This window comes from Cucurbita pepo, chromosome 18 (genome assembly GCF_057944985.1).
Source record: "Cucurbita pepo subsp. pepo isolate OVF chromosome 18, ASM5794498v1, whole genome shotgun sequence".
In the NCBI taxonomy this organism is placed as follows: Eukaryota; Viridiplantae; Streptophyta; class Magnoliopsida; order Cucurbitales; family Cucurbitaceae; genus Cucurbita; species Cucurbita pepo.
In genome coordinates, this window is record NC_141815.1 from 11,501,508 (window position 1) to 11,525,499 (window position 23,992).

Sequence of the window (23,992 nt, forward strand, 5' to 3'; positions counted from 1 at the left end):
GTAGTAAAACCCTAATTGCTCATCTTATTTGGTTTCTATGCAAATCATTTATTTGAATGATTGATATATCATTTGAATTTTGTATCTAAAGATGAGAAAATGATTCATGGGCTCCTCCAGCGACCTTGATGAACACATCCTCTAATGTTGTCTCTGCATTCTCCACTGCTTGAAACACGTCTTCTCCTATTCGGACCTTGTGTTTAGGCACTTCGAATTTTTGAGTTTCTGAGATGTGGTAGATCTTGCTTTGTGCACTTCAAATAAAGTTACGAACAATCGTTACCTAGTGTAACAACTCAACCCCACCGCTGAAAAATATTATCCGTTTTTGCTCATTACGTATCAAAACGCGTCTTATAAGGAGAAATTCTCACACTCATATAAGGAATGTTTCGTTACTCTCTCCAACCCTATACCCTAACAACTAAGATCCTCATCGGACCAGAATGAAATAGTGCGGAGCCTCGTAGATTCTTCAGTCCTCCATAGAAGAGTAGGTGCTCTCTTCCTGTGAATTGTTCCCATAGCTTGTTGTTACCTAACGTGCAACCATTGGCTTCCCGGAGATCTCTCTCTTTGAGATCAACTTCACCGAAACGACGTCGTTTTTCCCTTTGTCCTGCTTTCAGTATGTGCATTGTATATTTTTAAATTTTATACTTATACTTCATAGTTGAATGTCTATTTTAAAGTATGGTTTGTTCTAAAAGAGTCCAAAATGACATGATTGGAACTTTGGTGCAAATAGGTGGGCCATGAGTGAGTGGGTTGCAGAGTGGGAGATGGGCCACACAACCTGAGGGGTCCGCATCCCAAGAGGTCAGTCCACTAGTCAAGCCCAGAGGAGGCCCATTAGACGGAGCTCATCTTCGCATCAACCGCAAAGCCACGGTTTCAATCTCAACGGCTTATAATTTTAAATTTGAAATTCGAATTTGTGAGCGTATGTTTTTTGACCTTTTCTCTTTAAGCATCAACAAGTCGCAGTGGGGCAGGTCAGGTAGCCGTTCGACACCTTCCTTTCTTCATCACCACCGTCCGTTTTCTTCTTTATTCCCGCGCCGCGGTTAGGAATTTTAATTCCTCTCTTAATCCTCCTCCACGTGTCATCATTAACGTTTTATAACCAGCGTTTACTCGAACATTTACACGTGTCGTTTCCACAGCGCGAGTACACACATGAAATATTTGAGTTTAAGATATGGATGACAGTTTCCTTACTTTCCCGCCTAATTCCTTTTTACTGTTTATTTCATTTTCTGAATTTGACTATAAATTCCCCATTCCAAGAGCTCCACTCACCGCAAGGATTTGTGTATACCAACTAGAATCATTGTCGTTTCAATCGGAGCGGGGGAGAGAGAGCGGAAAATTCGACTTTTCAATCCCAGATTAACAGAGCCATGGAAGAATCCATCAAGGAGCAGCAATCCACTCCACTTCCTGGTTTGATTTGCTGAATTTCCTTGTAAATTTCTATCTGTTTTTTCTAGTTTTCCTTTTTTTTTACTGAACTTTTGTGGTTTGAATGAGTTAGGAAATTCAGCGAGACCGAAGCTTCAGCGCTATACTTTGCGATCGGGGACCAAGTCGAAGGAGGAGAAGCCTCCTGTGCGTGAATTGTCGAATCCTCCTTCTTCTGCTTCAAGGAGGTGCTTTCTTCTGTTTACTTCTCTGATTTCTCATTGAGGATGTTTATCTGTTAATTGATTAGATATTTTGAAGCCTTCTGTGGATCATCACTTTTCAAATCTTTCTGTTGAGACGAATCTTCTGATTTTACTGTAATTTCCGTTGATCATGCTTGATTACACTCTCAAATAGCTGTTCTGAGATCATAATAAGAACTTCCCTCATTTATATACTCGTTTCTAATAGTTAGAATGAATGTTTGGAAGAGATTAAGAGAGAGAAGCTTACGTTTTTAATGAGTGGAAGGAACGTGAAATTTTTTCATAAGATTTAGAAATGCAACTTTACAGTAATCTGCTGAACCTGAATTATTACATGATCCAAGAAACAATCATAATTGCCTGTTTTATTTCCTTTTGTATTTGACGTTTTTTTTAAATTCTATTTGATTTGCCTTTTGGATATGTCATTGCTGTGGCCTGCATGCTAGTAGAACAATGTTTCATTTTGAATGTACTTTTTTTCCGTAGTAGTTTCCTTTTTTTGTCTACCTAAGTTCTTCACTCAGAGATATACATTGGAAATTGCGTAGTCTGAATTTTCTTTCCGTTTCTAGTTACTGTCTTCATCTTCAACAAAACTTTGTGCAGTATCTAACTGTTCTGTTCGTCATTAATTCCAAATTCTTCCCTGTTTAAAGCACTTGAGATTAATTGTTCTTTGATTCGAGTTCAGGGGAAGATCTGTGTCCAGTGTGAGTAAAAGTGTTGGAGTCCTTGATCTGTCTGCCAAGGACAAATATGCTAAACCACCAAGAAGGCTGTCTATTCCAACTAAAAATGTAAGCCCAACTCGAAAATTAGTTGGCAACATTACGCCAATATCAGAGGTCCGAAGGACTGCCAGAAGCCAGGGGAAAAGTGACACACCTGTTTCTGATGTTTCACGGTCAAGCAAGAAAAAATTCAACCTATTGTCTTCTACATCATATTGGCTATCACAGATCAAGCTCTCTGAAGCTGCTTCTAAGCATTCTGTGTCGCTTGGATTTTTTAAACTTGCATTGGAGGCAGGGTGCAAGGTAATAATTCCGTTTTCTTTAATTTTGCCTTGCTCTGTTTTGAGTCTGAAATTTTCGGATTACTGAAGTTGGCTCCTCTAGTAATTATGAAAGCTGTTCTTTTGGTTAACCCTTTATTAGTTCTTAAATTTTTCTTCGCTCTGTAATTATGAAATATAAAACCAGCCTCTTCATCGGATGCGTGAGGAACTAAAGTCCTACATAGATCGTTGCAACCTTGATGAAAGTGAACAAACGGTGAAAGATTTGCTTGAAAGCTACAATTCAGCCGAAGAAACAGAGCAACTGCAGGATTCTGAAACCTTTTCTCAGGGACCTGAATTGGGAACAAGGTCTTCAGATGAGGAAGTTCATAGCTCTTCATCCACAGTGGAGCCTAGGAAACTCAAACCAAAATCCTTGAACACCGATGTCACCAAAACTACTACCCCGGTCACTGGGGTCAAGCAGAGAAATCTTACTACAACACCCACGAATAGGGGATTTTGGAATAAAAATGCTGCCCCAAATTCAACTTCAGAGACAGCGAAAAGATCTGTGAAGAAACAGCCTCATAAGCCAAACAAGCAAGAACCCATTCAAGTAAAGGAAAAGGCCAAGAAACATGGAAAGAAACAGCTCAGCAACAAGGGTGAGTGCAAGAAAATCATTTTATTTTAATCATTTGCAACAATTTAACAGATTGATATTTTATATTTATCTGCAGCTCCAGGCAGCACGAGCCCTGAAGAAGATTCAGTGCAATCAAACAAAGAAAATTTGGTATTTCTTTTAACCTCAAGGTCCACAACACATCTTTAATCCAATTCGTCCCATCATGCATGATGAACTCTTGCCTTTTTTTCTCTCTCTTGTCCTTACAGGAGTCTCCACCAATTGAAGTGACATCGACAGAAGAAGTGATATGAAGAAGATTCTAGTGTTTTGTCCCTGTCTTAGTAGTTTGTGTGTGTTTTGAAGTAGGGTGATTTCTTTCAAGTACAGGAGAGATGAAGTGAAAGTGTCAGCCTGTGGTGTGTGCTTTCTTCTTGTCATAAACATAATAGTTTCTAAGTCGTGTCCTCTCTTGCTAGATACATATACAGGAGGTATTACTGTCATCAATTGTATTGAAATCTTTGATAGTTGATCCATTGTTTTTAAAGTGTTTCAGCTTGGAATTTATAGAATCAATGTGCTCTGATAATGATTTTAAACACTCTTAAATATATGCTTGTCCATGACATGCCTCTCACCCTTTTTCTATCTTCCCGAAGCCAACGATGTAGGCTTGCTTGATTTCTGAGATGATCTTGCAGCTGCTGGGGCATGGTGAAGTGTAAAGAATGAATAAAAGGACAAACTACCCTATAAAAATATTAAAAGGACAAACTGCCCAATTGTGTAACATCCCGAGTCACTCCTAGCAAATGTTATCTATTTTGATCAATTACTATCAGCCTCACGGTTCTAAAAATGTGTATGGTAGGAAGAAGTTTGATGTTGGATCTCACAGTCCACTTCCATGAAGCCTGGTAACTTGGTACATTGCATTGCTGGCTTGGTACATTGCATTGCTTGGTGTCTGGCTATTATACGAATGGGTTATTTCATTATGTTGAATATTTCATCATCCACGCATTTTCACTTGCCATTTTCTCTACTATCCCCAGGAGATGAGGAAGGACTCTTGGAGGTGGAGCATGATAATGATTTAGCTGCCTCAAACCCCATACTTCCTTGTTGAGAGCTTAAACTTGATGCACACACATTTCCCTGAGGTTCTTCAACATAGCTAGCCATTGGAGGAGCTGTCTTGCTCCCATTCCCGCCGCCGATGATCGAGCTCAGGGCAGCTGCCAATGCCGAATGGAAATTCGGGTCAGACGTAATCGCCTTAGTTGCTGCTGCAATCGTGTCCGGTAGAGGTGACGACAATGGCGGGGGCGGAGTTGAAGATTTGGAAAATTGTTGATGACCGGCTTGATTGGCATTGCCATAGCCATAGCCACTGTTAGTATTGTTCCAAGGCATGAAGCTGTATTGAGAAGAGCCAAAATCAAGAGGAAACTTTGGGGGATAATTAGTTGAGGGAGAGTTTGAAGTGAGGTCTAAAGTGATTGTGGGATGGTTGAGGGAAGAAGATAGCATTGAAGAGTTTGGCAAGTAGAATCCCTTTGAATTTGTGTTGTTAGAGAGATACGAGTTCAATCCATGGAGATTCGCCGCAGCGGTGGCGGTGGCAGCGGTGGCGAATGAAGAAGGGCCCGAGAGGAGCATCGAGGCGGCAGCAGAGGTGGTGGAAGCCATGGCCATGGCTGAAACAGGTAGAGGATGGTTGTGAGTTCCTTCATAGGTGGTGATTAGTATGGAAATATCATCAACACTCCTTTGCACCTGCACATTTTCATATATAAACACTCCTTTTTTATGAAATATATTTTAATTTTCGTTGGCGTGGATACGATAGCATACGAAAAACGATATTGTAGCTTATATTATTAAAAGTCTGTAACTTTTTATAGCGTTTTTTTTATAGCTATAATAAATGTTATAATAGAGTATGAAATTTAGAGTAAATTACCTGTTTCCTAACGGGACATGAGGGTGCACCTGTGCAACGATAATAAGCTCTAGGGCAAGGATTTCCTTTTGCCGTCTTCTGCCCGTATTTCCTCCATTGGCATCCATCGTTCATCTGCACCAACTGGAATCAAGGAATGAGAATAAAAATTTTACGACCCACTTCATCTCGTTGGATGATTGTTCATCGAAATTAAGAACGAGAATAAAACGTAAAACTCACTCTTAAGAATGTAGCGGTTTTTTAAAACATATGAACCAAATGAAAAGTTTAGCTGATGAACCAAAGACACGTGCAACTAAGTTTTAGGACGACTAACCGGGGCATCACACCGGGCTCTCACAGAAACCCTAGGTTTCTTGGGAGGATTGTGCCGAGAAAGTTTTTCTCCGGTGGGGGGCGCCGGCAAACCCAGAAAGCCCACGTTTTGAGGATCTGATTTTGTTGGTGAGGAAATGTTGTTGAACAATCTTCTTCCTAATGTGAGTGAAACCATTTGGTCCATTTCTTCAACCTCATGGTTACGTATGGCAATTGCAGTTGTTTGTGTTGACTTTTTTGGTTCTCTGAGTTGACCCATTTCATGGAGCTGGAGCTGCCTTTTCAGTGTCTCGTAATTCTTCATTGATTCATCCAAACGTTTCTTAAGTCTCTCGTTTTCTTCCCTTACTTCCCTCATTTCTGCTTTCGTCCTTTTCATTCTTTCTTCATCCTGTCCATTAAAAAAAAAAAACATGTTTTTTAGAACTAAACGACATGATACGATGTAACCCAATTATGGTAGTGGAAGCAGAAGTGAGATCGATTACGCTCACACTCACGTACCCACAAACAGAAATCAAACAAAGAGACAAAATGATTTATGTGGTTTAAAGAGAAGAAATTGTTATTGGATGATAATTACTGTAACCAAAGTGTTTATAAGTGTATTTTTTATACTTTTAAACTACAAAATCCCTCTTAAACAATGACTTCAACTAAATACAAAATACAAAATGACAATCACTTCGCATCTCAAAAATGTTAAACAGCATTTATATAGCATAAGAATACTCATGTTCATACATGAATATGAGTTATGAACGAAAAGGGTTATAAACTAAATAATGAAGCAAAAGGATTACAAAATTAGCACGCTCAACATATCAACACAAAAGATTCCATTATAGAGAAACTTGAAGCATGAAACATGAAATTTTGATTGGTTTTTACATGAAAAAACTCTTAATTACTTCTCCATGCTGGTCTATGCTTTTGAAATGGTTGAGATTGTTGGATCTATTACTTAAACGTAATCCTAATCATCATATGTTGACCAAATATTTGTTAAATACCAACATGCCTTATACCATTGCGTATTTCACTTCACAAACAAACTATCTTTCCATTTTTCTATTATTATTATTTCATTTATAAAACTATATACAAATATCTAATGTCGGAGTTGACTTTCATGCCGTCAATATCATTTTCAACCTTTCTATAATCAACAACCCACTTGTTGAATTACAAAATCACCCCTTCTTTATTTTTTATTTTTTTTTATTTATTTCCTCTTTTAATATAAATTCACTTCTATTAATTAACCTAAAAACAATAACACTAATTAATTAATTAATTAATTAATATACTTAACAAAAAAAAAAAAATTAAATTGCGGTTTAGTCAATATTCATTATCTAATTGAGTTTAGTTGACTAATTATGCTTCCATTAATAACCTTGGGCCAAGTATGAGGATATGGGCCTGCTACTTATTCATAATTTAGGCCCAATGGGATGAGAAAGCAGGCCGAAAGGCCCAATAAATTAAAGGACAGGGACGAAACTACCGTCGACCACAAGGTCATGGCCCGTGACAAAGGCTGAGTCATCAGATGCAAGGAAGAGCACAGCGTCAGCGACATGACTCGCCTTCAACGCTACACCTTCCAGCCTCGACATTCCTCTGTACGCTTTCTCGACGTCCTCCATTCCCATTCCCAGCGACCTACATGTCGCCGCCGTCGCTACCCCACTCGGCGACACGCAATTCACCCTTATTCCCTTCCCTCCAAGCTGCACGCTCGCCGATCGCACCAACCCTAACACTGCGTGCTTCGACATACAGTAGTCCGTCCTCCGTCTACTCCCCTTCGCTGCCGCCACACTCCCCGTGCACACGATGCTCCCTCTTACTCCCCCTTCAACCATCGCCCTAGCCGCGTGCTTCACGCACGCCGCCATCCCCTTCACGTTCACCTCGAACAGTTTGTCTGAGGCAGAGAGATCCAGGTCCAGGATTGTTTGGTCTTGGCTGCTTAATACTCCTGCGTTGCTGAACATCACGTCCAATTTTCCGTACTTTTTCACCGTTGATTCCACCATTGATTGCACTTGATTTTCGTCTGTTACGTCGCAGCGGATGTAGCTACACCTTTGGCTGCCGATTGATTCGGCGACTTGGCGTCCTCGGTCGTCTTGGATATCGGCGATTACGACTACTTTGACGCCGTTGTCGGCGAACAGACGTACGGTGGACTCGCCGATGCCGCTTGCTCCGCCGGTGACAATAGCTACCTTGCCTTCAAGTTTGAGAGGCCTGGACGTGGACTGCGACATTGTGAATGGTGATCTCTACCAGGTATTCCACGAAGGCTTGACTGAAGGGGGTGGGGGTTTATCTATAGTGTGTGATCCTAGCTTCTTAGACAACTCCAATTGACCTTCAGCCATGATTAAGATAATGTTGCATTACAGTAATAATTATACAAATAATTGCCATGAGTTGTAAAGATTGCTGCGATTTGACGGCCTTTCAATAACTTTTTCTTTTTCCAACTCTTTACCTCTTTGGATGCAATTTCTCGTTTTTCGGTTTTTTTTTTCTTCTTTCGTGTCAATAATAAATACACATGAAGAAAAAATCGTACTCACGGTGTGAAATTTCACATCGGTTGAAAAAGAGAACGAATTGAAGAAACTTTTCAATAATAGATCATTTGTAGCTTGAACCGAATGGTATCAAAGCCTAGAAGGGTGGCCCCAAAAGAGGTGGATCGTGAGATCCCGGTCGGTTTGAGAGAGAAACGAATGTGATATGTACTGAACCAAAATATAAATAGTAGAAACTTTTCACTAGTAGATCATTTGGCTTGAACTGAATGGTATCGAAGCCTAGGAGGATGGCCCCAAAGGAGGTGAAACTTTTCACTAGTAGATCATTTGGCTTGAACTGGATGGTATCAAAGCCTAGGAGGGTGGTCTCAAAGGAGGTGGATCGTGAGATTCCAATCGGTTGAGAGAGAAACGAATGTGATTTACTAAGCCAAAATAGGAATGGAATGTGATATGTACTAAAACCAAAATAGGAATGTGATATGTACTAAGCCAAAATATGAATGTAATATGTACTAAGCTAAGATAAGAATGAGATATGTACGGAGCCAAAATAGGAATGTGATATGTACTGAGCCAAAATAGTACAAGCGGATGTGATGTACCGGGTCGAATAAGATAGGAAGATGGCACCAAAGGAGATGGATTGTAAAATCTCAAATTGGTTGATTGGAGGAATACATGCAACCTGAAGACTTTGCCACATTTTGTTATGTACGACCGTGTCAATGCTTGCCGTTATTGTGGAGCGACTACATGATTCATCTTACAAGGTTGGCAGTCGATTGTGCATTTGGGATAGCACTGCACTTGTTGTTGCAGCACGTAAAGCCATCCCTCAGTCAAAAGAACCATCGCCAGAGGAAGAAGTCGGGGGAAGGCAAATAAGAAGGAAACCCAAAATCACAGGAACTGTCATCAATAGACTGAAGAAACTTCCATGAAACTCAACTCCCTCCCAACAACAACGTGGGTTGATGAAAACTATTTGAAGGGAACTTTGTTAGACCTCAAAGTTGCTTACATTCATGAATAATCCGAGTGAGACTCGGAGTAATCGCTCGGGCAGGGCGACATAACCTCTCGCTCTAGCAGCTGCAGTACTTGGTTCATTGTAGGCCGCATAGCCGGGTTGCCATTAGTGCACCTCGCCGCTATTTCGAGAATCGCTTCTAATGTTTCCACATCTGCATTCTTGCACCTATTATCCACTATGTTCTCCAATTGGTCTTCTCCTCTCAGGGTGTTCAACTATAAGGCCATGCTCATATTTAGAGGTTGAAAAAATGCAAGAACTTGAAAATGGTGCAGAGATTAGCTTACCCAACCAACAACATTTAGGCCCCTCTTTGAGAAAAATGCATCACTTGGTCTCTTCCCTGTTACAAGCTCCAGCAACAGCACTCCAAAGCTATAAACATCAGATTTCTCAGTTCCTATCCCACTTTGCAAGTATTCTGCTCAAGAACATTTAGTTATAATTTCAGAATTGAAGTTGAATCGCCATTGTTGCTTATAAGAACGATAGAGGAAATTGAACCTGGAGCCAGATAACCAAATGTGCCAGCAACGACTGTTGTGATATGGGAATCCCCATCAACCGAAAGCTTTGCAAGACCAAAGTCAGCTACGTGCGCCTCTAAGTTCTCATCAAGAAGAATGTTGCTGGATTTTATGTTGCAGTGCACAATCTTTGGACAGCAATCATGGTGCAAGTATGCCAGTCCTCGAGCGGTGCCGAGCGCTATGTTTAACCGAGCACTCCAATCCAAACACTTTCCAGCTCCATGTTCTGCAAATAATGAAAACATAAGATTACAACGAATTGAAAAGAACAATAAAGCTTCCACTTTCTAGAGTTTCATACTCAAGATATGACCTCTCCGATTTTGTTCCCCTCTCCCACCGATATAAAATCTCACAAATGATATCAAAGCTAAAGCGGTGTGCCAACGAGGACATTGAGCCCTCAAGGGATGGATTGTGATAGCCCATATCGATGGGTGCGGGGAACGAAGCATTCCTTAGAAGGATATGGAAACCTCTCCTTAACAGACGCATTAAACCTTTAAAAAAAAAAGTCTAAAGAGGATAATATCTATGGACCGGTCAAATAAGAAAATGATACCGTGCAAGAAATCATCCAAGCTACCCTCTGTCAGATAATCATATATCAGAAGCTTTGAAGAAGGAAGCCTGCAATAGCCACGCAATTTCACTAAGTTTATGTGTTTAATGCTTCCCAATATCTCCAATTCTCTTTCAACTACTTGCTCTGAACCATCCTGAGTCCTATCTATTTTCTTTACAGCAAATGTTCCACGATCATTCATGACCATCCGATACACAGTGCCTAACCCGCCCGAGCCAATAACATGTGTCTCATTAAGGCCCTCCAGCTTCTCTATGATCTCACATGTTGGATATGGAAGATTGCCATGGAATGTAATAAGCTTCTCACCTGCATTGTGTTGTGAGGGTTGTCAATTGCGTCATGTATTTTTGAGATAAAACTAGAAGAACCAGATTTGAATAAACCCAATAGCTCACTTGGTTCGTAGTTTCTTTGCTTCTTAACTTCCATGTAACTCTTTGCAGTTCGTTCTTTCTTTGACAGCAAACGAGTCCACATGAACACAATAAGTACGATCAACACGAACCCCGCTGTCGATATTGCACCAATCAACAGTCCCTTCAAGTAATGAGAGGATCGTTTTGCAGGAACTGTAACATAAAAAAAAAAAAACTAAATTAGTATCCCATTCTGTTGATGAAAACAAGGTCACTGATTCATCTGATTGCAATATGATTGTGGTAATAACTTCTTTAAAGTGAAATGAGAAATTGCCTGCAGCTTCATCACTTTCAGCATGTGGTAAGACGGCAGGAAATCCCAGTGAGGTCTGGCACGGCTTGTTCACTTGCCGGCCACAAAGACCTTGATTGTCAAGGAACCTGCCACATCAAGAAACCATCAACATGAAACCATCCACTTGCGTAGAGACCAAGCAGTATAATAATATTATCTCCTCCTAACACCCAACTTCTCTTTGGAATGCCATGAACAAGCCTACATGGCCACTTCGTTGATCCATTGCATACTCCTAAACCATGCTTGTATAAATCCTAAAACTAAATCCAAACCCATAACCTAATTGTGAGATCCCATGTCGGTTGGAGGGGGAAACAAAACATTTTTTTATAAGGGTGCAAATCCTCTCCCTAGCAGACACATTTTAAAGGCCAAAACGGATAATATCTGCTAGCGGTGAGCTTAGGCTATTACAGATGGTATCAAAGCCAAACATCGGGCGGTGTGCCAGCGAGGATGTTGGGTCTTCAAAGGGTGTGGATTGTGAGATCCCAAATCGGTTAGAGAGAGGATGTTAAGTCTTCAAAACATTCCTTATAAGGGTGTGAAAACCTCTTCCTAGTATACGCATTTTAAAACCGTGAGGCTGACGGTGATACGTAACGGGTCAAAGCAGATAATATTTGCTAGCGGTGAGTTTAGGCTGTTATAGATGGTGTCAGAGCAGACATTGGGAGGTGTGCTAGTGAGGACACTGAGCCCAATGGAGGTATATTGTGATATCTCACGTTGTTGGAGAGGGAAACAAAGCATTCCTTATAAAGGTGTGAAAATCTCTCCCTAGCAAACGCGTTTAAAATCATGAGACTGGCGGTGATATGTAATGGGCCAAAACGGACAATACCGGCTAGTAGTGAGCTTACACTAACCTAACATAATGGCAGGAAACTAGTTATTCCAAGTATTTGGCATAGACAAAGGATTTCAACATGTATATTAAAAGAGTGGGCCTTGAAAGTGTACGTACGAGTCATTCCCAAAGGTGCTAAGAACTCCAATATCTGGGATTTCTCCAAAGAAAAAGTTGGTAGATAAATTCCTGAAATGAGTACCAATTAGCAAGAACCACAAGAAGGATATAATACTTATACCAATATGAAGAACTGTAGGCATGGAAAGTTGACGTCAATGCAGCTTAAAAGATTACAACTTACAGATTGCGCAAGTGTGTGAGACGACCAATTGATGATGGTATGCTTCCCTTAAAGGAATTGCTTGATAGATCCCTACAGTTAAATACCAGTGATAAAAACTGAGTGGCAGAGGTAAAAGGTTTCCTACATGGCAAGGTAAGTATGGAGTTTCTTACAGTATGGCAAGGTAAGAAAGGTTTCCAATATTTGATGGAATGCCACCTTCAAGATAATTAGCCCTCAGGTACCTGAATCAAAATAATGTATGATCTCCTGAATATACAAAAATGGTGGAGGGAAGACGCTACTTACAGTGCTCTAAGTTCAGAACAATTAGCAAGTTCATTGGGGATGTATCCATGTAAGCCGTTTTGGTGGAGAGCCCTGATTTGACATGAGAAAGAAGAGACACTTAAGTGAAGTGTATTACTCGGTGATATCAAAATAGAGAAGTAAGGTGGTTGTAGAGATGCTTACAGTCTTTGCAATCTGCTAAGTTTACCAATGCTGGGAGATATAATCCCTCCTAGTTGCATGTATGGTAGATTACTGAAGACCCCACAAACAAACAAGCATACACAAAGATTATTAAATGAATGGTCAAAAGATGGGTTAAAAGGGAATGAAGTGACATACATTGAGCTGACACGAGAGTCCTGGGGATGGCAAGAGATACCAGTCCATTGGCAGGGAGATTCATCTGAAGGGCTCCAATTACTGAGAGCGTTCTTAGTGTCATTTAAACCACTTTTGATTTCCAACAATGTTAAACCTAAGACATACGACAAAGTGAAACCAAACCCCTTTGAGAAAAACATAAACCCAGAAGAAAACAGGGAAGAAGAGTAGGGATTACCATCTTCAGTGAGAGAAACAGAGCAGTGGCTTAAAAGGGTTGCTGCTACAACCATGGAGAAGACACAAATGAAGAGACCCATTTCGAATGACTTTCCCAACCCGTTTCAAAAAGTGAACTACGGATTATGAATCTCTTGCAGAAGGCAGTCACCGGAGCTCATTCGTTTTAGGCGAAGAACCAGCTTCAAAAATGGTTAAGACGCTTGACAATACAAAGCTTTATGATCTGACATTTACAGATGACGAGGGAAGACAAGTTTTTGAATGGGCATGGGAAATCGTGGGGAAAAGCAGTAGCTGTTTGTCCTAAGCTGAAATTTTTATTAAAAAGAAAGTCTTTGAGATTCAAAATTCATATTGAATGACGAGATATCTGTACTGTTCCATAATCTCTGGTCTTTTTTCTAAAGAACATGACTTTTTTAGCATTTACAAGTTACAACATCAGGGAAGTGTTCACTTTTGAAGTGGGATTATTTAGAGATATAATGGGAAAGGTGGCGTTGGGTGCGTTTGTTTCAAATCAGCTGACCGATTTGAACTTCTTAGTTGCTTAGCTAAACAGTGTTTATTCGGTTTCAGCCCAGATAACACAGCCCACTTTTCCCCTAAAAGCCAAGTCGTTCAAGTCCGTGCAGCCCAGCGGTAACACCTAGCAGCAGACTTCCCTTCCCCTCCCCGCTTTAAAACACGTATGCTAGGAGAAGATTTCCACACCCTTTAAAACACGTCTGCTAGGAGAAGATTTCCACACCCTTATAAATGGTGGTTTGTTCTCCTCCCCAACCAATGTGGGACATCACAATCCACTCCCTTTGGGGCCCAGCGTCCTCGCTGGTACTGTTTCCTTCCTCCCATCGATATGGGACGGCCCCCAAATCCACCCCCTCTGGGTCAGTGACCTTACTGGCACACCGCCTCGTGTCTACCCCTCTTCGGGGAGCAGCGAGAAGGCTGACACATAGTCCGGTGTCTGGCTCTGATACCATTAGTAACGCCCTAGATCCACCGTTAGCAGATATTGTCCTTTTTTGGGATTTTCCTTTCGGGCTTCCCCTCAAAGCTTTAAAACGCGTCTGCTAGGGGAAGGTTTCAGCGAATATGTTGGGCCCCTAAGAGAGTGGATTGTGAGATCACACGTCAATTAGAGAGGAGAACTAAACATTTCTTATAAGAATGTAAAAACCTTTTAAAATTATGAAATTGACAGCGATACTTCGACAATATCTAATAGCGACATCTCCGAATGCATTTATATAAGAATTGATAGCGTGTACAATGAAGAAAGCAAAAGGTTAGTGTTTTCCACGCCATTATGAGATCTCTGACTTTGTTGTCAATTATTTGAGATAGGATTGAACTGCGACGTCTCAAAGCTTTAGACTTTTTAAACGTTCCCACTGCTCACACTTCAATTTGTTGACCACTTTGTCTTTTGTTTTAACCCAATCACAGCACCTGGAGCCTCAAGAACGTCTCTTTGAGCACCTTTCTGCTATAACACCAAAATTACATTCAATATCATTCCTTATCACCCAAACTAATCTTTCAAATTTGGTTCCTTTAGACCAATACTGTTCTTCATATTGGGAAGGTGACCAAAATCTCTATTCATACGAGACTTATAAAATTCAAACCAAGAACGAAGTTATGTACCGGGAGAGGTAGTCAAAAGAAAGGAACAACACCTCTATTATATCATACCATTGTGGATACGTAGAATCCGTTCACGTGCTCATATTAATGAGTAAATAATATATCTCCAATTATAGAACTAGAAATCTAGTTGGATTGAGATGCTTTTACTTTTATCTGCATGCTGATTGAAAGGGATATTTTGTCACTTTCAAGTTGAATTTTATTTTCCATCCTTTGAAAAAAAACACTCTCATTTAATAAGCATACTATCTATAATGTGACTGGTTTTTAGTGATGGTTTCACATCAGTCTACTTTGGCCTCCTCTCCTCGTAAAAGTTTCATGCGAGATCCTACGTCATTTAGAGAGGGGAACGAAGCATTTCTTATAAAGGTGTGAAAACCTCTCCCTAACAGACGTATTTTAAAACCATGAGGCTGACAACGATACGTAACATACCAAAGCGGACAATATTTGTTGGAGGTGGGCTTAGACTATTACAAATTGTATCGGAGCTAGACACCAAGCGGTATACCAGCAAGGACGTTGAGCCCTCAAGGGGAATGGATCATTGTGGGATCCCACGTTGGTTGGAGATGGAAACGAAGTATTTCTTACAAGGGTGTGGAAATCTCTCCCTAGCAGATACGTTTTGTTATATCAGTTTCTCTGTTTGGGACCATCAACCTCTAGGAAATATGGCATTTTATGTGCTTCAGAAAACTGAGGCAGGCATTAATGAAGCCCCTCAACTCAAAATCTACAGTACAAATCATTAAGTTACAATCAGTTGAATGTGGTAATTGAATGGTCCATGCAACTGTTCTTACGGAAAACAACAGTGCTTCTTGTATGAGCTAAAAGCTGTCCCATTAATTCAGCACTTTTGAAACTTTGAGAGGCAATGGATTGGTGTGTGTGCAGGCCAGGAATAGCAGTTTCACAGCCTGTGCCTTCCTTCACTGTGAGGGGCTTTGGCATTAACTGGGATTCCTGCAAAACAGCACTTACAATAAGGACATTCAAACAACTTCATCTGATACCATTTTGAGCTAATATTAGTCTAACAACTTTGATAATCCTACACACATTTCACTTTCTCATTACATCTTTGTCCTTACTACTATTCAGGGAAGAACATATCACAAATCTTTGAAAGCTAACAAAAAGTAGTTATCTGGATCCAACACTTCATATGCTGATACACCACATTCAGAATTGACAACTTATCACCGATGCAATTCTGGAAGCGTACATGTGAGATCCTACGTCAGTTGAGGAGGAGAACAAAACATCATTTACAAGGATGTAGAAACCACCCCCTAGCAGATGCGTTTTAAAATCTTTGAGGGTGAGCTCAGAAGGGAAAGCCCAAAGAGGACAATATTTGTTAGCGGTGGGTTTGGTCTGTTACAAATGGTATCAAAGTCAGACACCAGGCAATGTGCTAGCAAAGAGGTTGAGCCTTGAACGGGGTGGACAAGAGGCGGTGTGCCAGCAAAGATGCTGGGCCCCAAAAGGGGTGGATTGGGGGGTCCCACATCGATTGGAGAAAGGAATTGGTCCCTAAGGAGTGGATTGTAAGATCCCACGTCGTTTGGAGAGGAGAATGAAACACCCTTTTTAAGGGGTGCCAGCGAGTACGATGGACCCCGAAGGAGATGGATCTTGAGATCCCACATCGGTTGGGAAGGAGAACGAAACACTTTTTATAAGGGTGTGGAAACCTCTCCCTAGTAGACGCGTTTTAAAAACACTATTGAGTTTACTTAATACAATTATTAAGTAAACTCAATAGTGGATCACAGTATAAAAGAAGTTGTGTCGAAGAGGGTAAGAAGAAGATCAGAGAGTGGTTCTGAGTGAGAGGCATGGAGAGAAATAATGAAGATATTCACAATCTTGATGAGGCTAAGGTGAATTATAAAGGAGTCAAGGCCTTGCCATTTGTAGTAGGTTGGTAACATAACTCAATTTGTTTGGTTTTGATACTTGTAATGCTAATTAGTACGTGGGTTTGTTGATTTAGGGAATGAAACTTTTGAGAAGCTGGGGACTACGGGCACTTCTTCAAACCTTTTGGTGTATTTGACAGATGTATTTCATATGAAAACCATCACTGCCACAACTCTTATGAACATTTTCCATGGCAGCACCAACTTTTCCACTTTGTTTGGAGCATTTCTTTGTGACACTTATGTTGGACGTTACAAGACCTTAGGATATGCCTCCATTGCTTCATTAATGGTACGCCTGCTGCTATTGTTTCACTTTCTCTTATAAAAAAACACATATAAGGATTGAATAATTTGGTTGCTTTCATGTCCCTGATCACTCGCACAGGGGATGGTTGTACTAACACTGACAGCAACAATTGAGAAGCTGCACCCACCAGATTGTGGAAAGGGCAGTGCCGCAGGCGGGGCTTGCCTAGAGCCAACGCCATGGCAGATAGCATTTCTGTTATTTGGATTGGGACTGCTCATAATCGGAGCTGGGGGTATCAGACCCTGCAACTTGGCGTTTGGAGCCGACCAATTCAATCCCAACACAGCCTCCGGGAAGTTGGGAATAAACAGCTTCTTCAACTGGTACTACTTCACCTTCACATTTGCCATGATCATATCTCTCACCATCATTGTGTATGTCCAAACTGAAGTCAGCTGGGCTTGGGGATTGGCCATTCCTGCGTTCCTCATGTTCCTGTCCTGTGCACTTTTCTGTTGAACACAACTCACTGTGGGAAACACTCGCACTCTTTATTAACATCAATCGAGAAGAGAATACAAGACACTCTAGAATACTTCTCCTTTTTATTGTTTTTGGATTTTTTTGGATGAATAACCTAGGTAGGGTGGAGGGGTATTTATACGGTAGCCTACGCAATCTAGACCTAACAAATCTGAATCTTTTTCCTAAAATATCTAGATCTCTTTCTCCTCAAATCTCGAGATATTTTTCCTAAATCTCTACTAAAATAAATATATGATGGGCTCGTACAATTATTGGGCTTGACTCTATTGGGCTAGTGATGATATTTCAACACTCCCCCTCAGCACTAGTCCTCATTCACTGCACCATGTTGAGCTGACAGCGAAAGCTCTCATGTTTGCCAGTATTCAGCGCTTTTGTAAACAGTCTTCCACTTGGTCATCTGTCTTGATCTGCTGCATCTCGATTTCTTCCTTTAGGGCCTTCTCTCTAATGAAATGGTAGTGCACCTCCACATGCTTTGTTCTAGCACGAAACACCAGATTTTCTGCTAGGCGAATCGCAGATTGGTTGTCGCAATGAAGTGGTATTGGATACTCAATTTTCTGGTGCCAATCTTCCATCAAAAGTTTTAACCATGTATTTTCCTGAGCTGCTCTATACTCTGCTTCTGTAGTTGATAATGATACTGTTGGTTGTCTCTTGCTACACCAAGAAATTGATCCTGAACCAAACTTGAACACATACCCAGTGGTTGGCCTCCAAGTATCATGGTCTCGTGCATAGTCAGCATCACTATATCCAGCTAGCTTCCAGTCTTCGCTTCTTTTGTATAAACGATCGTAATTGATTGTACCTTTGACATATCTCAAGGTTCGTCGAGACGCATCCAAATGAGCCTTCTTCGGATTTTGCATATATTGATCAATGACACCAACTTCATTTTCGAATTTCTTCGGTTGGTTCATGTAGAACTCTCTGTTTAACTCTCCATGCAAGAAAGCATTATTCATATCTATCTGCCATAATTTTCAATCTTTATTTACCGTAAGTACTGGAGGAACTTGTACGATAATGATCTTTGCCACTAGACTAAACGTTTCATCATAGTCTAGTCCATATTCTTTAGAGAACCCTGAATCTATAGTCTGAGCTTTGTATCTCACGATTGATCCATCCGGGGTACACATTATTTCGTAAGCCCACTTGCAAGAGATGAGTTTGGTATCTCTTGGTCTTGGCACTAACTCCCAAGTCTGATTTTGTTCCAGGGCTATAGTTTCTTCCTCCAATGCTTTCTACCAAGCTGAGTTTTGTGATGCTTCTTCATATGTCTCCGGCTCATTAACTTCGTCTTCTACTGCGTTGGCATACTCTGGATTTGCCTTTAGGATTATTTCTGAATGTCTGAGTTGTTGAGGTGTCATTTCATTTTCACTAGGCTCGCTTGGTTGAGTCACTTCTTGCTCACCAACACTACTGTCACTTGAATCTGTAGGCACATCAGCACTTAAGCAAATGTGTACAATTTGCTCCCCCGTCTTTTGTGGAAGAATCTCTTCAGTTTGCTCCTCTGTGTTCTGTAAAAGAAATTTCTTCAGTTTGCTCTTCTGTGCTCTGTAAAAGAATTTCTTCAGTTTGCTCCCCCGTGTTCTGTAGAAGAATTTCTTCAATTTGCTCAAGGCCTGATAATACATCCTTCTCTGAGGGCCACCCCTCTTCTATTGCACCGCTTTGATCGTCAATCATGTGGTTTAAGCATCATGAATCAATGATCCAGTCATCCTCATAATCGATATGCTCTTCCATTATTGCCATGAGTGTTAGCTCGTCTTCTACTATTGAACATAGTACCTCTGCATCCCATTCATCCTCTATCTTCTTTTTGGATATTACCACATTGCTTTCAACAGACTTTTTCCTAGACCAACAATCTCTAGACATGTGGCCCTTTTTCCCGCAATTATAGCAAATACCTCAAAATCTCTTTTCTTGGAAACTCTTGTTGTCGTTCTTATGAGCTCTCTCAGGTTGTGCAGTTCCTTGGTGGCTTCTTCTTTTGTCACCATTGTATCCACGTTTGGTAGAAGGCCTATTATTGCTCCGACTTTCACTTGTGTAGAGTGCTTCTTCTTCACCCTTCAATGTGATCCCTCCCATTTGTTTAGCCATGACTTCTTGGCTGGCTAACAAATTTTCGAACTCTATATGTCATGGTTGAGTGGGCCATCCTTGTACAGCAGTAATGAAGCTTCGATAGTCCGGTCGCAATCCGTGGATTATAATCCTCTTCATTTGAGATTCTACAATGGCGGACTTTGGGTCTAGTTCAGTAATCTCCCGACAGATCGATTTGACCTTGTGGAAGTACTGAGCAATTGTCATGTCATGTTGTGAAATTGACAACAACTCATTCTCCAGAAGTTGTAGCCTCGTATCGTTCTTCTTTGAGAACAACATCACAACGTGTCCCATGCTTCTTTCGGTGTCTTGTCGTCCCAAATATGTTCTAACATCTCTTCTTCGATTGTGGTCTTCAAGGCAAATATTGCTTTGCCTGCTTTGATTCTCCATTTGCGCAATGCGCCGTTAGAATCCTCCTCTGGTGGCGTAGTTTCACACCCGCCAACGATCTCCCAAAGATCTTGTCCTTGTAAATAGGACATCATGCATGTTGCCCACGTGTTGTAGTTGTTGTTGTTGAGTTTCTTGATTCCTCCAACGATTTGGAAATCACCCATCGTGTTGGCCATACCTCAGTAATACCAAACAAGCTCTTTCGACACAAGACTTGCAGAGTCACAGACTACTCACGACACAAAAGAAACTCACTCACTACTAATCTCAAGAAATCGTTTCTGATGTGGAAGATCAGACAGAGCTGCAACCACAGAGCATACTAATAATTCCAAGAGATTAGATAACCTACACTAACCTCGCTCTGATACCATGTTAGACGAACACGACTCTCCACAATGGTATGATATTGTCCACTTTGAGCATAAGCTCTCATGGCTTTGCTTTGGGTTTCCCCAAAAGGCCTCATACCAATGGAGTTAGTATTCCTCACTTATAAACCCATGATCATTCCCTAAATTAGTCGATGTGGGACTTCCATCATCCAACACCTCCCCTCGAACAAAGTGCGCCTCCCCTTAATCGAGGCTCGACTCCTTTGGAGTCTTAGTCATTTTTGACTGCCTTCGAGGAGGGGCTTGGCTCCTTTTCTTTAGGAGTTCTTTGTTCGATATTTGAGGATTTGAGGATTGGCACGACTAAGTTTAGGGCATGGCTCTGATACCAAATGTTGAACACAACTCACTGTGGGAAACACTCGCACTCTTTATTAACATCAATCGAGAAGAGAATACAAGACACTCTAGAATACTTCTCCTTTTTATTGTTTTTGGATTTTTTTGGATGAATAACCTAGGTAGGGTGGAGGGGTATTTATACGGTAGCCTACGCAATCTAGACCTAACAAATCTGAATCTTTTTCCTAAAATATCTAGATCTCTTTCTCCTCAAATCTCGAGATATTTTTCCTAAATCTCTACTAAAATAAATATATGATGGGCTCGTACAATTATTGGGCTTGACTCTATTGGGCTAGTGATGATATTTCAACATTTTCTTCATGGGTTCTTGGATTTACGTCAAATTGGAACCCGAAGGGAGTCCTTTCACCAGTGTGATGCGAGTCCTAGTGGCTGCTCTCAAGAAAAGGCGCCTGCCTTCGCCGGACCAGCAATGGCCATCTCTTTTTAACCACATTCCCTCAAACTCCATCAATTCCAAGCTTCCTTACACTGATCAATTCAGGTGGGTCTCCACTTTCAAAGTTTGAGTCTTTGGTTAAAAGACAATAACCCCTTTTTATTGCTTTCAGCTTCCTAAACAAGGCGGCAATCATAACCCCAGAAGACAAATTCAAGTCAGATGGCTCTGCAGACGATCCATGGACACTCTGCAGCACACAACAAGTGGAAGAAGTGAAATGCTTGGTGAGAGTGATACCAATATGGGGTGCAGCCATAATGTACCATGTCGCCACCACGCAGCAACAAACATACGTGGTCTTCCAAGCCCTCCAATCCGACAGGCGCTTGTTCTTCGGGAACACCCATTATTTCAAAATCCCAGCCGCCTCCTACACCATATTCACAATGATTGGCCTCACCATCTGGATCCCTTTCTACGACAGAATCGTAGTCCCTTCTCTGCGCCGAATCACCGCTAGAGAAGGCGGCATCACGCTCCTTCAAAAAATGGGGATTGGAATGGTCATTGCCATTGTAACCATGTTCATCTCAGCGTTAGTGGAGCAAAAGAGGAGGAATCTGGCCCTCACACAGCCCCTGTGCGAAGAAACAGGGAGAAGGGGTGCAATTTCCTCCATGTCTGCGCTCTGGTTGGTACCTCAACTGACGCTGATTGGGTTGTCCGAGGCGTTCACCGTGATTGCCCAAGTCGAATTTTACTACAAGGAGTTCCCTGAGAACATGAGGAGCATTGGGGGGTCGTTTTCTTTTGTGGGTCTTGCGCTGTCGAACTATTTGAGTGGGTTCATGGTGACGGTGGTGCACAGCCTCACCACCGGCAACTGGCTGCCGGAAGATCTGAACGAGGGGCGATTGGATTATTTCTATTTCATGGTATCGGGATTGGAAGCCGTGAACTTGGGGTACTTCGTGTTGTGTTCTAAGTGGTACAAGTACAAGGGGAGTGGAAGCCATGGCGTTGATGAGATGGACTTTGGGAAGACAGAATTTGAGAAAACTGTGGTTTATTGATTGATGACTGCGATTGTGTCGTTATTTGCAGCTTCCTTTCCTGTTTATGTTTATGAATGAATATTGATAATGTAACGTCAAATCGGATTTTGGCTGCGATTATGTTCTTATATGGACCTTCCTTCCTTCTCTTATATGAATGAACATCGTAATGTAATAACCTCCCCAACCACTAAATTTAAATTATAATCTCACGTCGGTTGAAAAGGATAAAGAAACATTTTTTTTATCTCTAGTATACGCGTTTCAAAAAGCGAATAATATATGCTAACAATGAGCGTGAAGTCTCACATTGGTTGGAGAGGAGAACGAAGCATTCATAGTAGACAAGTTTTAAAACTTTGAGGGAAAGCAGGGATATTGTGATGGACTTGAGCCATTACAAATGATATCAGAGTTAGACACTGCCAGTGAGGACTTAGAGTTCCCGATAGATTGTAAGATCTCACGTTGGTTTGAGAGAAAAAAAAAACGTTGATTATAAGGGTGTGAAAACCTCTACCCTAGTAGGTTTTAAAACTGGGAAGAGCTGTAATAGTTAAGCATTTATAGAAACTCCAACCTATCTCCAAGTCTGAAGCTAATAAATAAGCCTCAAATTATGAGTAACATTTTCCAAATTTCTTATGGAAAAAACTTCCTTAAATAATCTGTACGAACAATATTATCTCAATAATTTCATCTCTTTCTGTATTTAAATTAAATGCAATCCACTCATTTTGTCATTAAATCTTGACTTTATAGCTTTTTAAAGTAAATACGTATAATAAGAGGACTGCATTTTTTCTTTTCTTTTACTCTTTGTTTTACTACTTTAAAAAAAGGGTATGTGACGTAATTATGTCGTATTAACTTATCTTTACTAAAAAACAATTTTTTTATAATATGGTCGAAATATATTATGTGTTTTCATTTATGTGCACTAAACGTGTTTAAATTGATTATTGGTTCACCTTTTCTTAGTATCACAAATTTTGATCAATCAAGAAAGTATGTGGGGACGAATTGGTGAGAGGTCATCCTCGTCATTTTACTTTTTCTACTCTTAGACTATCGCATTATGCTCTCTTTCAATATATACCATCAATTATTGATCATATTCTAAAAATATGTACATGAATGAAATTGATATATATATATATTTTTTTTTTATATATATATTGCGCATCTTCACCTTTTGATTAGGTTCTAAGTTTTTTTTACGATAATTAATTTGTATGTTTTGTTCTTATAAACTTTAAAAAGTGATTAATTTAGATACCCGACCTTTAATATGGTAATTAGTAGTTTTTTTAAAATAAAAATTACCAAGTGTATAGCAAATTGGTAAGATGGAACATTCTAAATCTGAGGATTTGGATTCTATGTTGGTTGGATAGAGGAACCAAATTTTTTTTATAAGGGTGTGGAAACTTCTCCATTAAAACATTCCTTATATTCCAAATCAGATACAAAGAATGTTTCGATTTGATAGGAAAACAAAATATTCCTTATAAAGATGTAGAAACTTATCGATAGTAGACATGTTTTAAAACAATGAGGCTGACTACGATACTTAAGGGACCAAACTGGACAATATCTGCTAGCGGTGGGCTTGGACCGTTACAAATGGTATTAGAGTCAGTCACTGAGTGGGTTGCCATCAAGGACATTGCGCTATCAAGGAGAGTGGATTGTGAGATCCCACGACGTCGGTTGGTGAAGGGAACGAAACATTTCTTGTAAGGGTGTGGAAACCTCTCTCAAACAGACGCGTTTTAAAACCATGAGGCTGATGACGATACGTAATGAGCCAAAGCGGATAATATTTGCTAACGGTGGTCTTGGGCTA

At 40.6% G+C, this 23,992-nt stretch overlaps 5 protein-coding genes across 8 annotated transcripts; 2 read left to right on the top strand and 3 right to left on the bottom strand.

The window, feature by feature from the left end:
• Window positions 1-792: 792 nt before the first annotated feature.
• LOC111779770 (uncharacterized) lies at window positions 793-3,902 on the top strand. Of its 2 annotated transcripts, none has more exons than XM_087119383.1 (6): window positions 793-1,449; window positions 1,550-1,655; window positions 2,371-2,716; window positions 2,882-3,347; window positions 3,423-3,478; window positions 3,580-3,902. In XM_087119383.1, the coding sequence occupies exons 1-6, from the start codon at window positions 1,407-1,409 to the stop codon at window positions 3,622-3,624; spliced, it is 1,062 nt and encodes a 353-aa protein (XP_086975509.1). In that variant the 5' UTR covers window positions 793-1,406; the 3' UTR covers window positions 3,625-3,902. The 2 variants fall into 2 exon arrangements, with proteins under 2 accessions (XP_086975509.1, XP_023515673.2); XM_023659905.2 differs by having other exon boundaries at window positions 802-1,449; window positions 1,541-1,655.
• A 216-nt stretch (window positions 3,903-4,118) lies between these two features.
• LOC111779769 (WRKY transcription factor 72A) lies at window positions 4,119-7,327 on the bottom strand. 3 transcript variants are annotated; one of them, XM_023659903.2, is made up of 4 exons: window positions 7,111-7,327; window positions 5,599-5,991; window positions 5,280-5,393; window positions 4,119-5,092 (listed from the first exon to the last, which is right to left on the bottom strand). In XM_023659903.2, the coding sequence occupies exons 1-4, from the start codon at window positions 7,183-7,185 to the stop codon at window positions 4,340-4,342; spliced, it is 1,335 nt and encodes a 444-aa protein (XP_023515671.2). In that variant the 5' UTR covers window positions 7,186-7,327; the 3' UTR covers window positions 4,119-4,339. The 3 variants fall into 3 exon arrangements, with proteins under 3 accessions (XP_023515671.2, XP_023515670.2, XP_023515672.2); XM_023659902.2 differs by having other exon boundaries at window positions 5,280-5,402; XM_023659904.2 differs by having other exon boundaries at window positions 5,280-5,402; window positions 7,000-7,135.
• Window positions 7,269-7,879, bottom strand: LOC111780560 ((+)-cis,cis-nepetalactol synthase NEPS3-like). Its single transcript, XM_023660985.2, has 2 exons — window positions 7,387-7,879; window positions 7,269-7,336 (listed from the first exon to the last, which is right to left on the bottom strand). The coding sequence occupies exons 1-2, from the start codon at window positions 7,877-7,879 to the stop codon at window positions 7,269-7,271; spliced, it is 561 nt and encodes a 186-aa protein (XP_023516753.2).
• An 815-nt stretch (window positions 7,880-8,694) lies between these two features.
• Window positions 8,695-13,371, bottom strand: LOC111779772 (LRR receptor-like serine/threonine-protein kinase FEI 2). The gene is made up of 13 exons (XM_023659909.2): window positions 13,017-13,371; window positions 12,797-12,932; window positions 12,638-12,709; window positions 12,473-12,544; window positions 12,337-12,408; window positions 12,182-12,253; window positions 11,995-12,066; window positions 11,004-11,110; window positions 10,706-10,879; window positions 10,284-10,616; window positions 9,696-9,947; window positions 9,479-9,612; window positions 8,695-9,406 (listed from the first exon to the last, which is right to left on the bottom strand). Exons 1-13 carry the CDS (start codon window positions 13,096-13,098, stop codon window positions 9,182-9,184), a joined length of 1,803 nt encoding a protein of 600 aa, XP_023515677.2. The 5' UTR covers window positions 13,099-13,371; the 3' UTR covers window positions 8,695-9,181.
• Window positions 13,372-15,667: 2,296 nt separating this feature from the next.
• LOC111779773 (protein NRT1/ PTR FAMILY 2.10) lies at window positions 15,668-22,263 on the top strand. Its single transcript, XM_023659910.2, has 5 exons — window positions 15,668-16,612; window positions 16,686-16,903; window positions 17,000-17,372; window positions 20,998-21,190; window positions 21,258-22,263. The coding sequence occupies exons 1-5, from the start codon at window positions 16,528-16,530 to the stop codon at window positions 22,159-22,161; spliced, it is 1,773 nt and encodes a 590-aa protein (XP_023515678.2). The 5' UTR covers window positions 15,668-16,527; the 3' UTR covers window positions 22,162-22,263.
• Window positions 22,264-23,992: the final 1,729 nt, after the last annotated feature.

Bases quoted from the DNA above. Each gene is read 5' to 3' on its own strand.
- LOC111779769 (XM_023659902.2), bottom strand. From the start codon at position 7,185: ATGTCGCTGACGCTGTGCTCTTCCTTGCATCTGATGACTCAGCCTTTG. The intron at 5,992-7,110 runs GTAGTTTCGTCC...TTTAATGGACAG, and splicing joins CCATGACCTTGTGGTCGACG to GATGAAGAAAGAATGAAAAG. The intron at 5,093-5,279 runs GTAATTTACTCT...GAAAATGTGCAG, and splicing joins CATGTCCCGTTAGGAAACAG to GTGCAAAGGAGTGTTGATGA.
- LOC111779770 (XM_023659905.2), top strand. From the start codon at position 1,407: ATGGAAGAATCCATCAAGGAGCAGCAATCCACTCCACTTCCTG. The intron at 1,656-2,370 runs GTGCTTTCTTCT...ATTCGAGTTCAG, and splicing joins CCTTCTTCTGCTTCAAGGAG to GGGAAGATCTGTGTCCAGTG. The intron at 3,348-3,422 runs GTGAGTGCAAGA...ATTTATCTGCAG, and splicing joins GAAACAGCTCAGCAACAAGG to CTCCAGGCAGCACGAGCCCT.
- LOC111779773 (XM_023659910.2), top strand. From the start codon at position 16,528: ATGGAGAGAAATAATGAAGATATTCACAATCTTGATGAGGCTAAGGTG. The intron at 16,613-16,685 runs GTTGGTAACATA...TTGTTGATTTAG, and splicing joins GGCCTTGCCATTTGTAGTAG to GGAATGAAACTTTTGAGAAG. The intron at 16,904-16,999 runs GTACGCCTGCTG...TCACTCGCACAG, and splicing joins CCTCCATTGCTTCATTAATG to GGGATGGTTGTACTAACACT.
- LOC111780560 (XM_023660985.2), bottom strand. From the start codon at position 7,879: ATGTCGCAGTCCACGTCCAGGCCTCTCAAACTTGAAGGCAAGGTAGCT. The intron at 7,337-7,386 runs GTATGTCGAAGC...GCGAGCGTGCAG, and splicing joins TAGACGGAGGACGGACTACT to CTTGGAGGGAAGGGAATAAG.
- LOC111779772 (XM_023659909.2), bottom strand. From the start codon at position 13,098: ATGGGTCTCTTCATTTGTGTCTTCTCCATGGTTGTAGCAGCAACCCTT. The intron at 11,111-11,994 runs GTACGTACACTT...TTGATGTGGCAG, and splicing joins AGCACCTTTGGGAATGACTC to GTTCCTTGACAATCAAGGTC. The intron at 9,407-9,478 runs GTAAGCTAATCT...ATGGCCTTATAG, and splicing joins GCCTAAATGTTGTTGGTTGG to TTGAACACCCTGAGAGGAGA.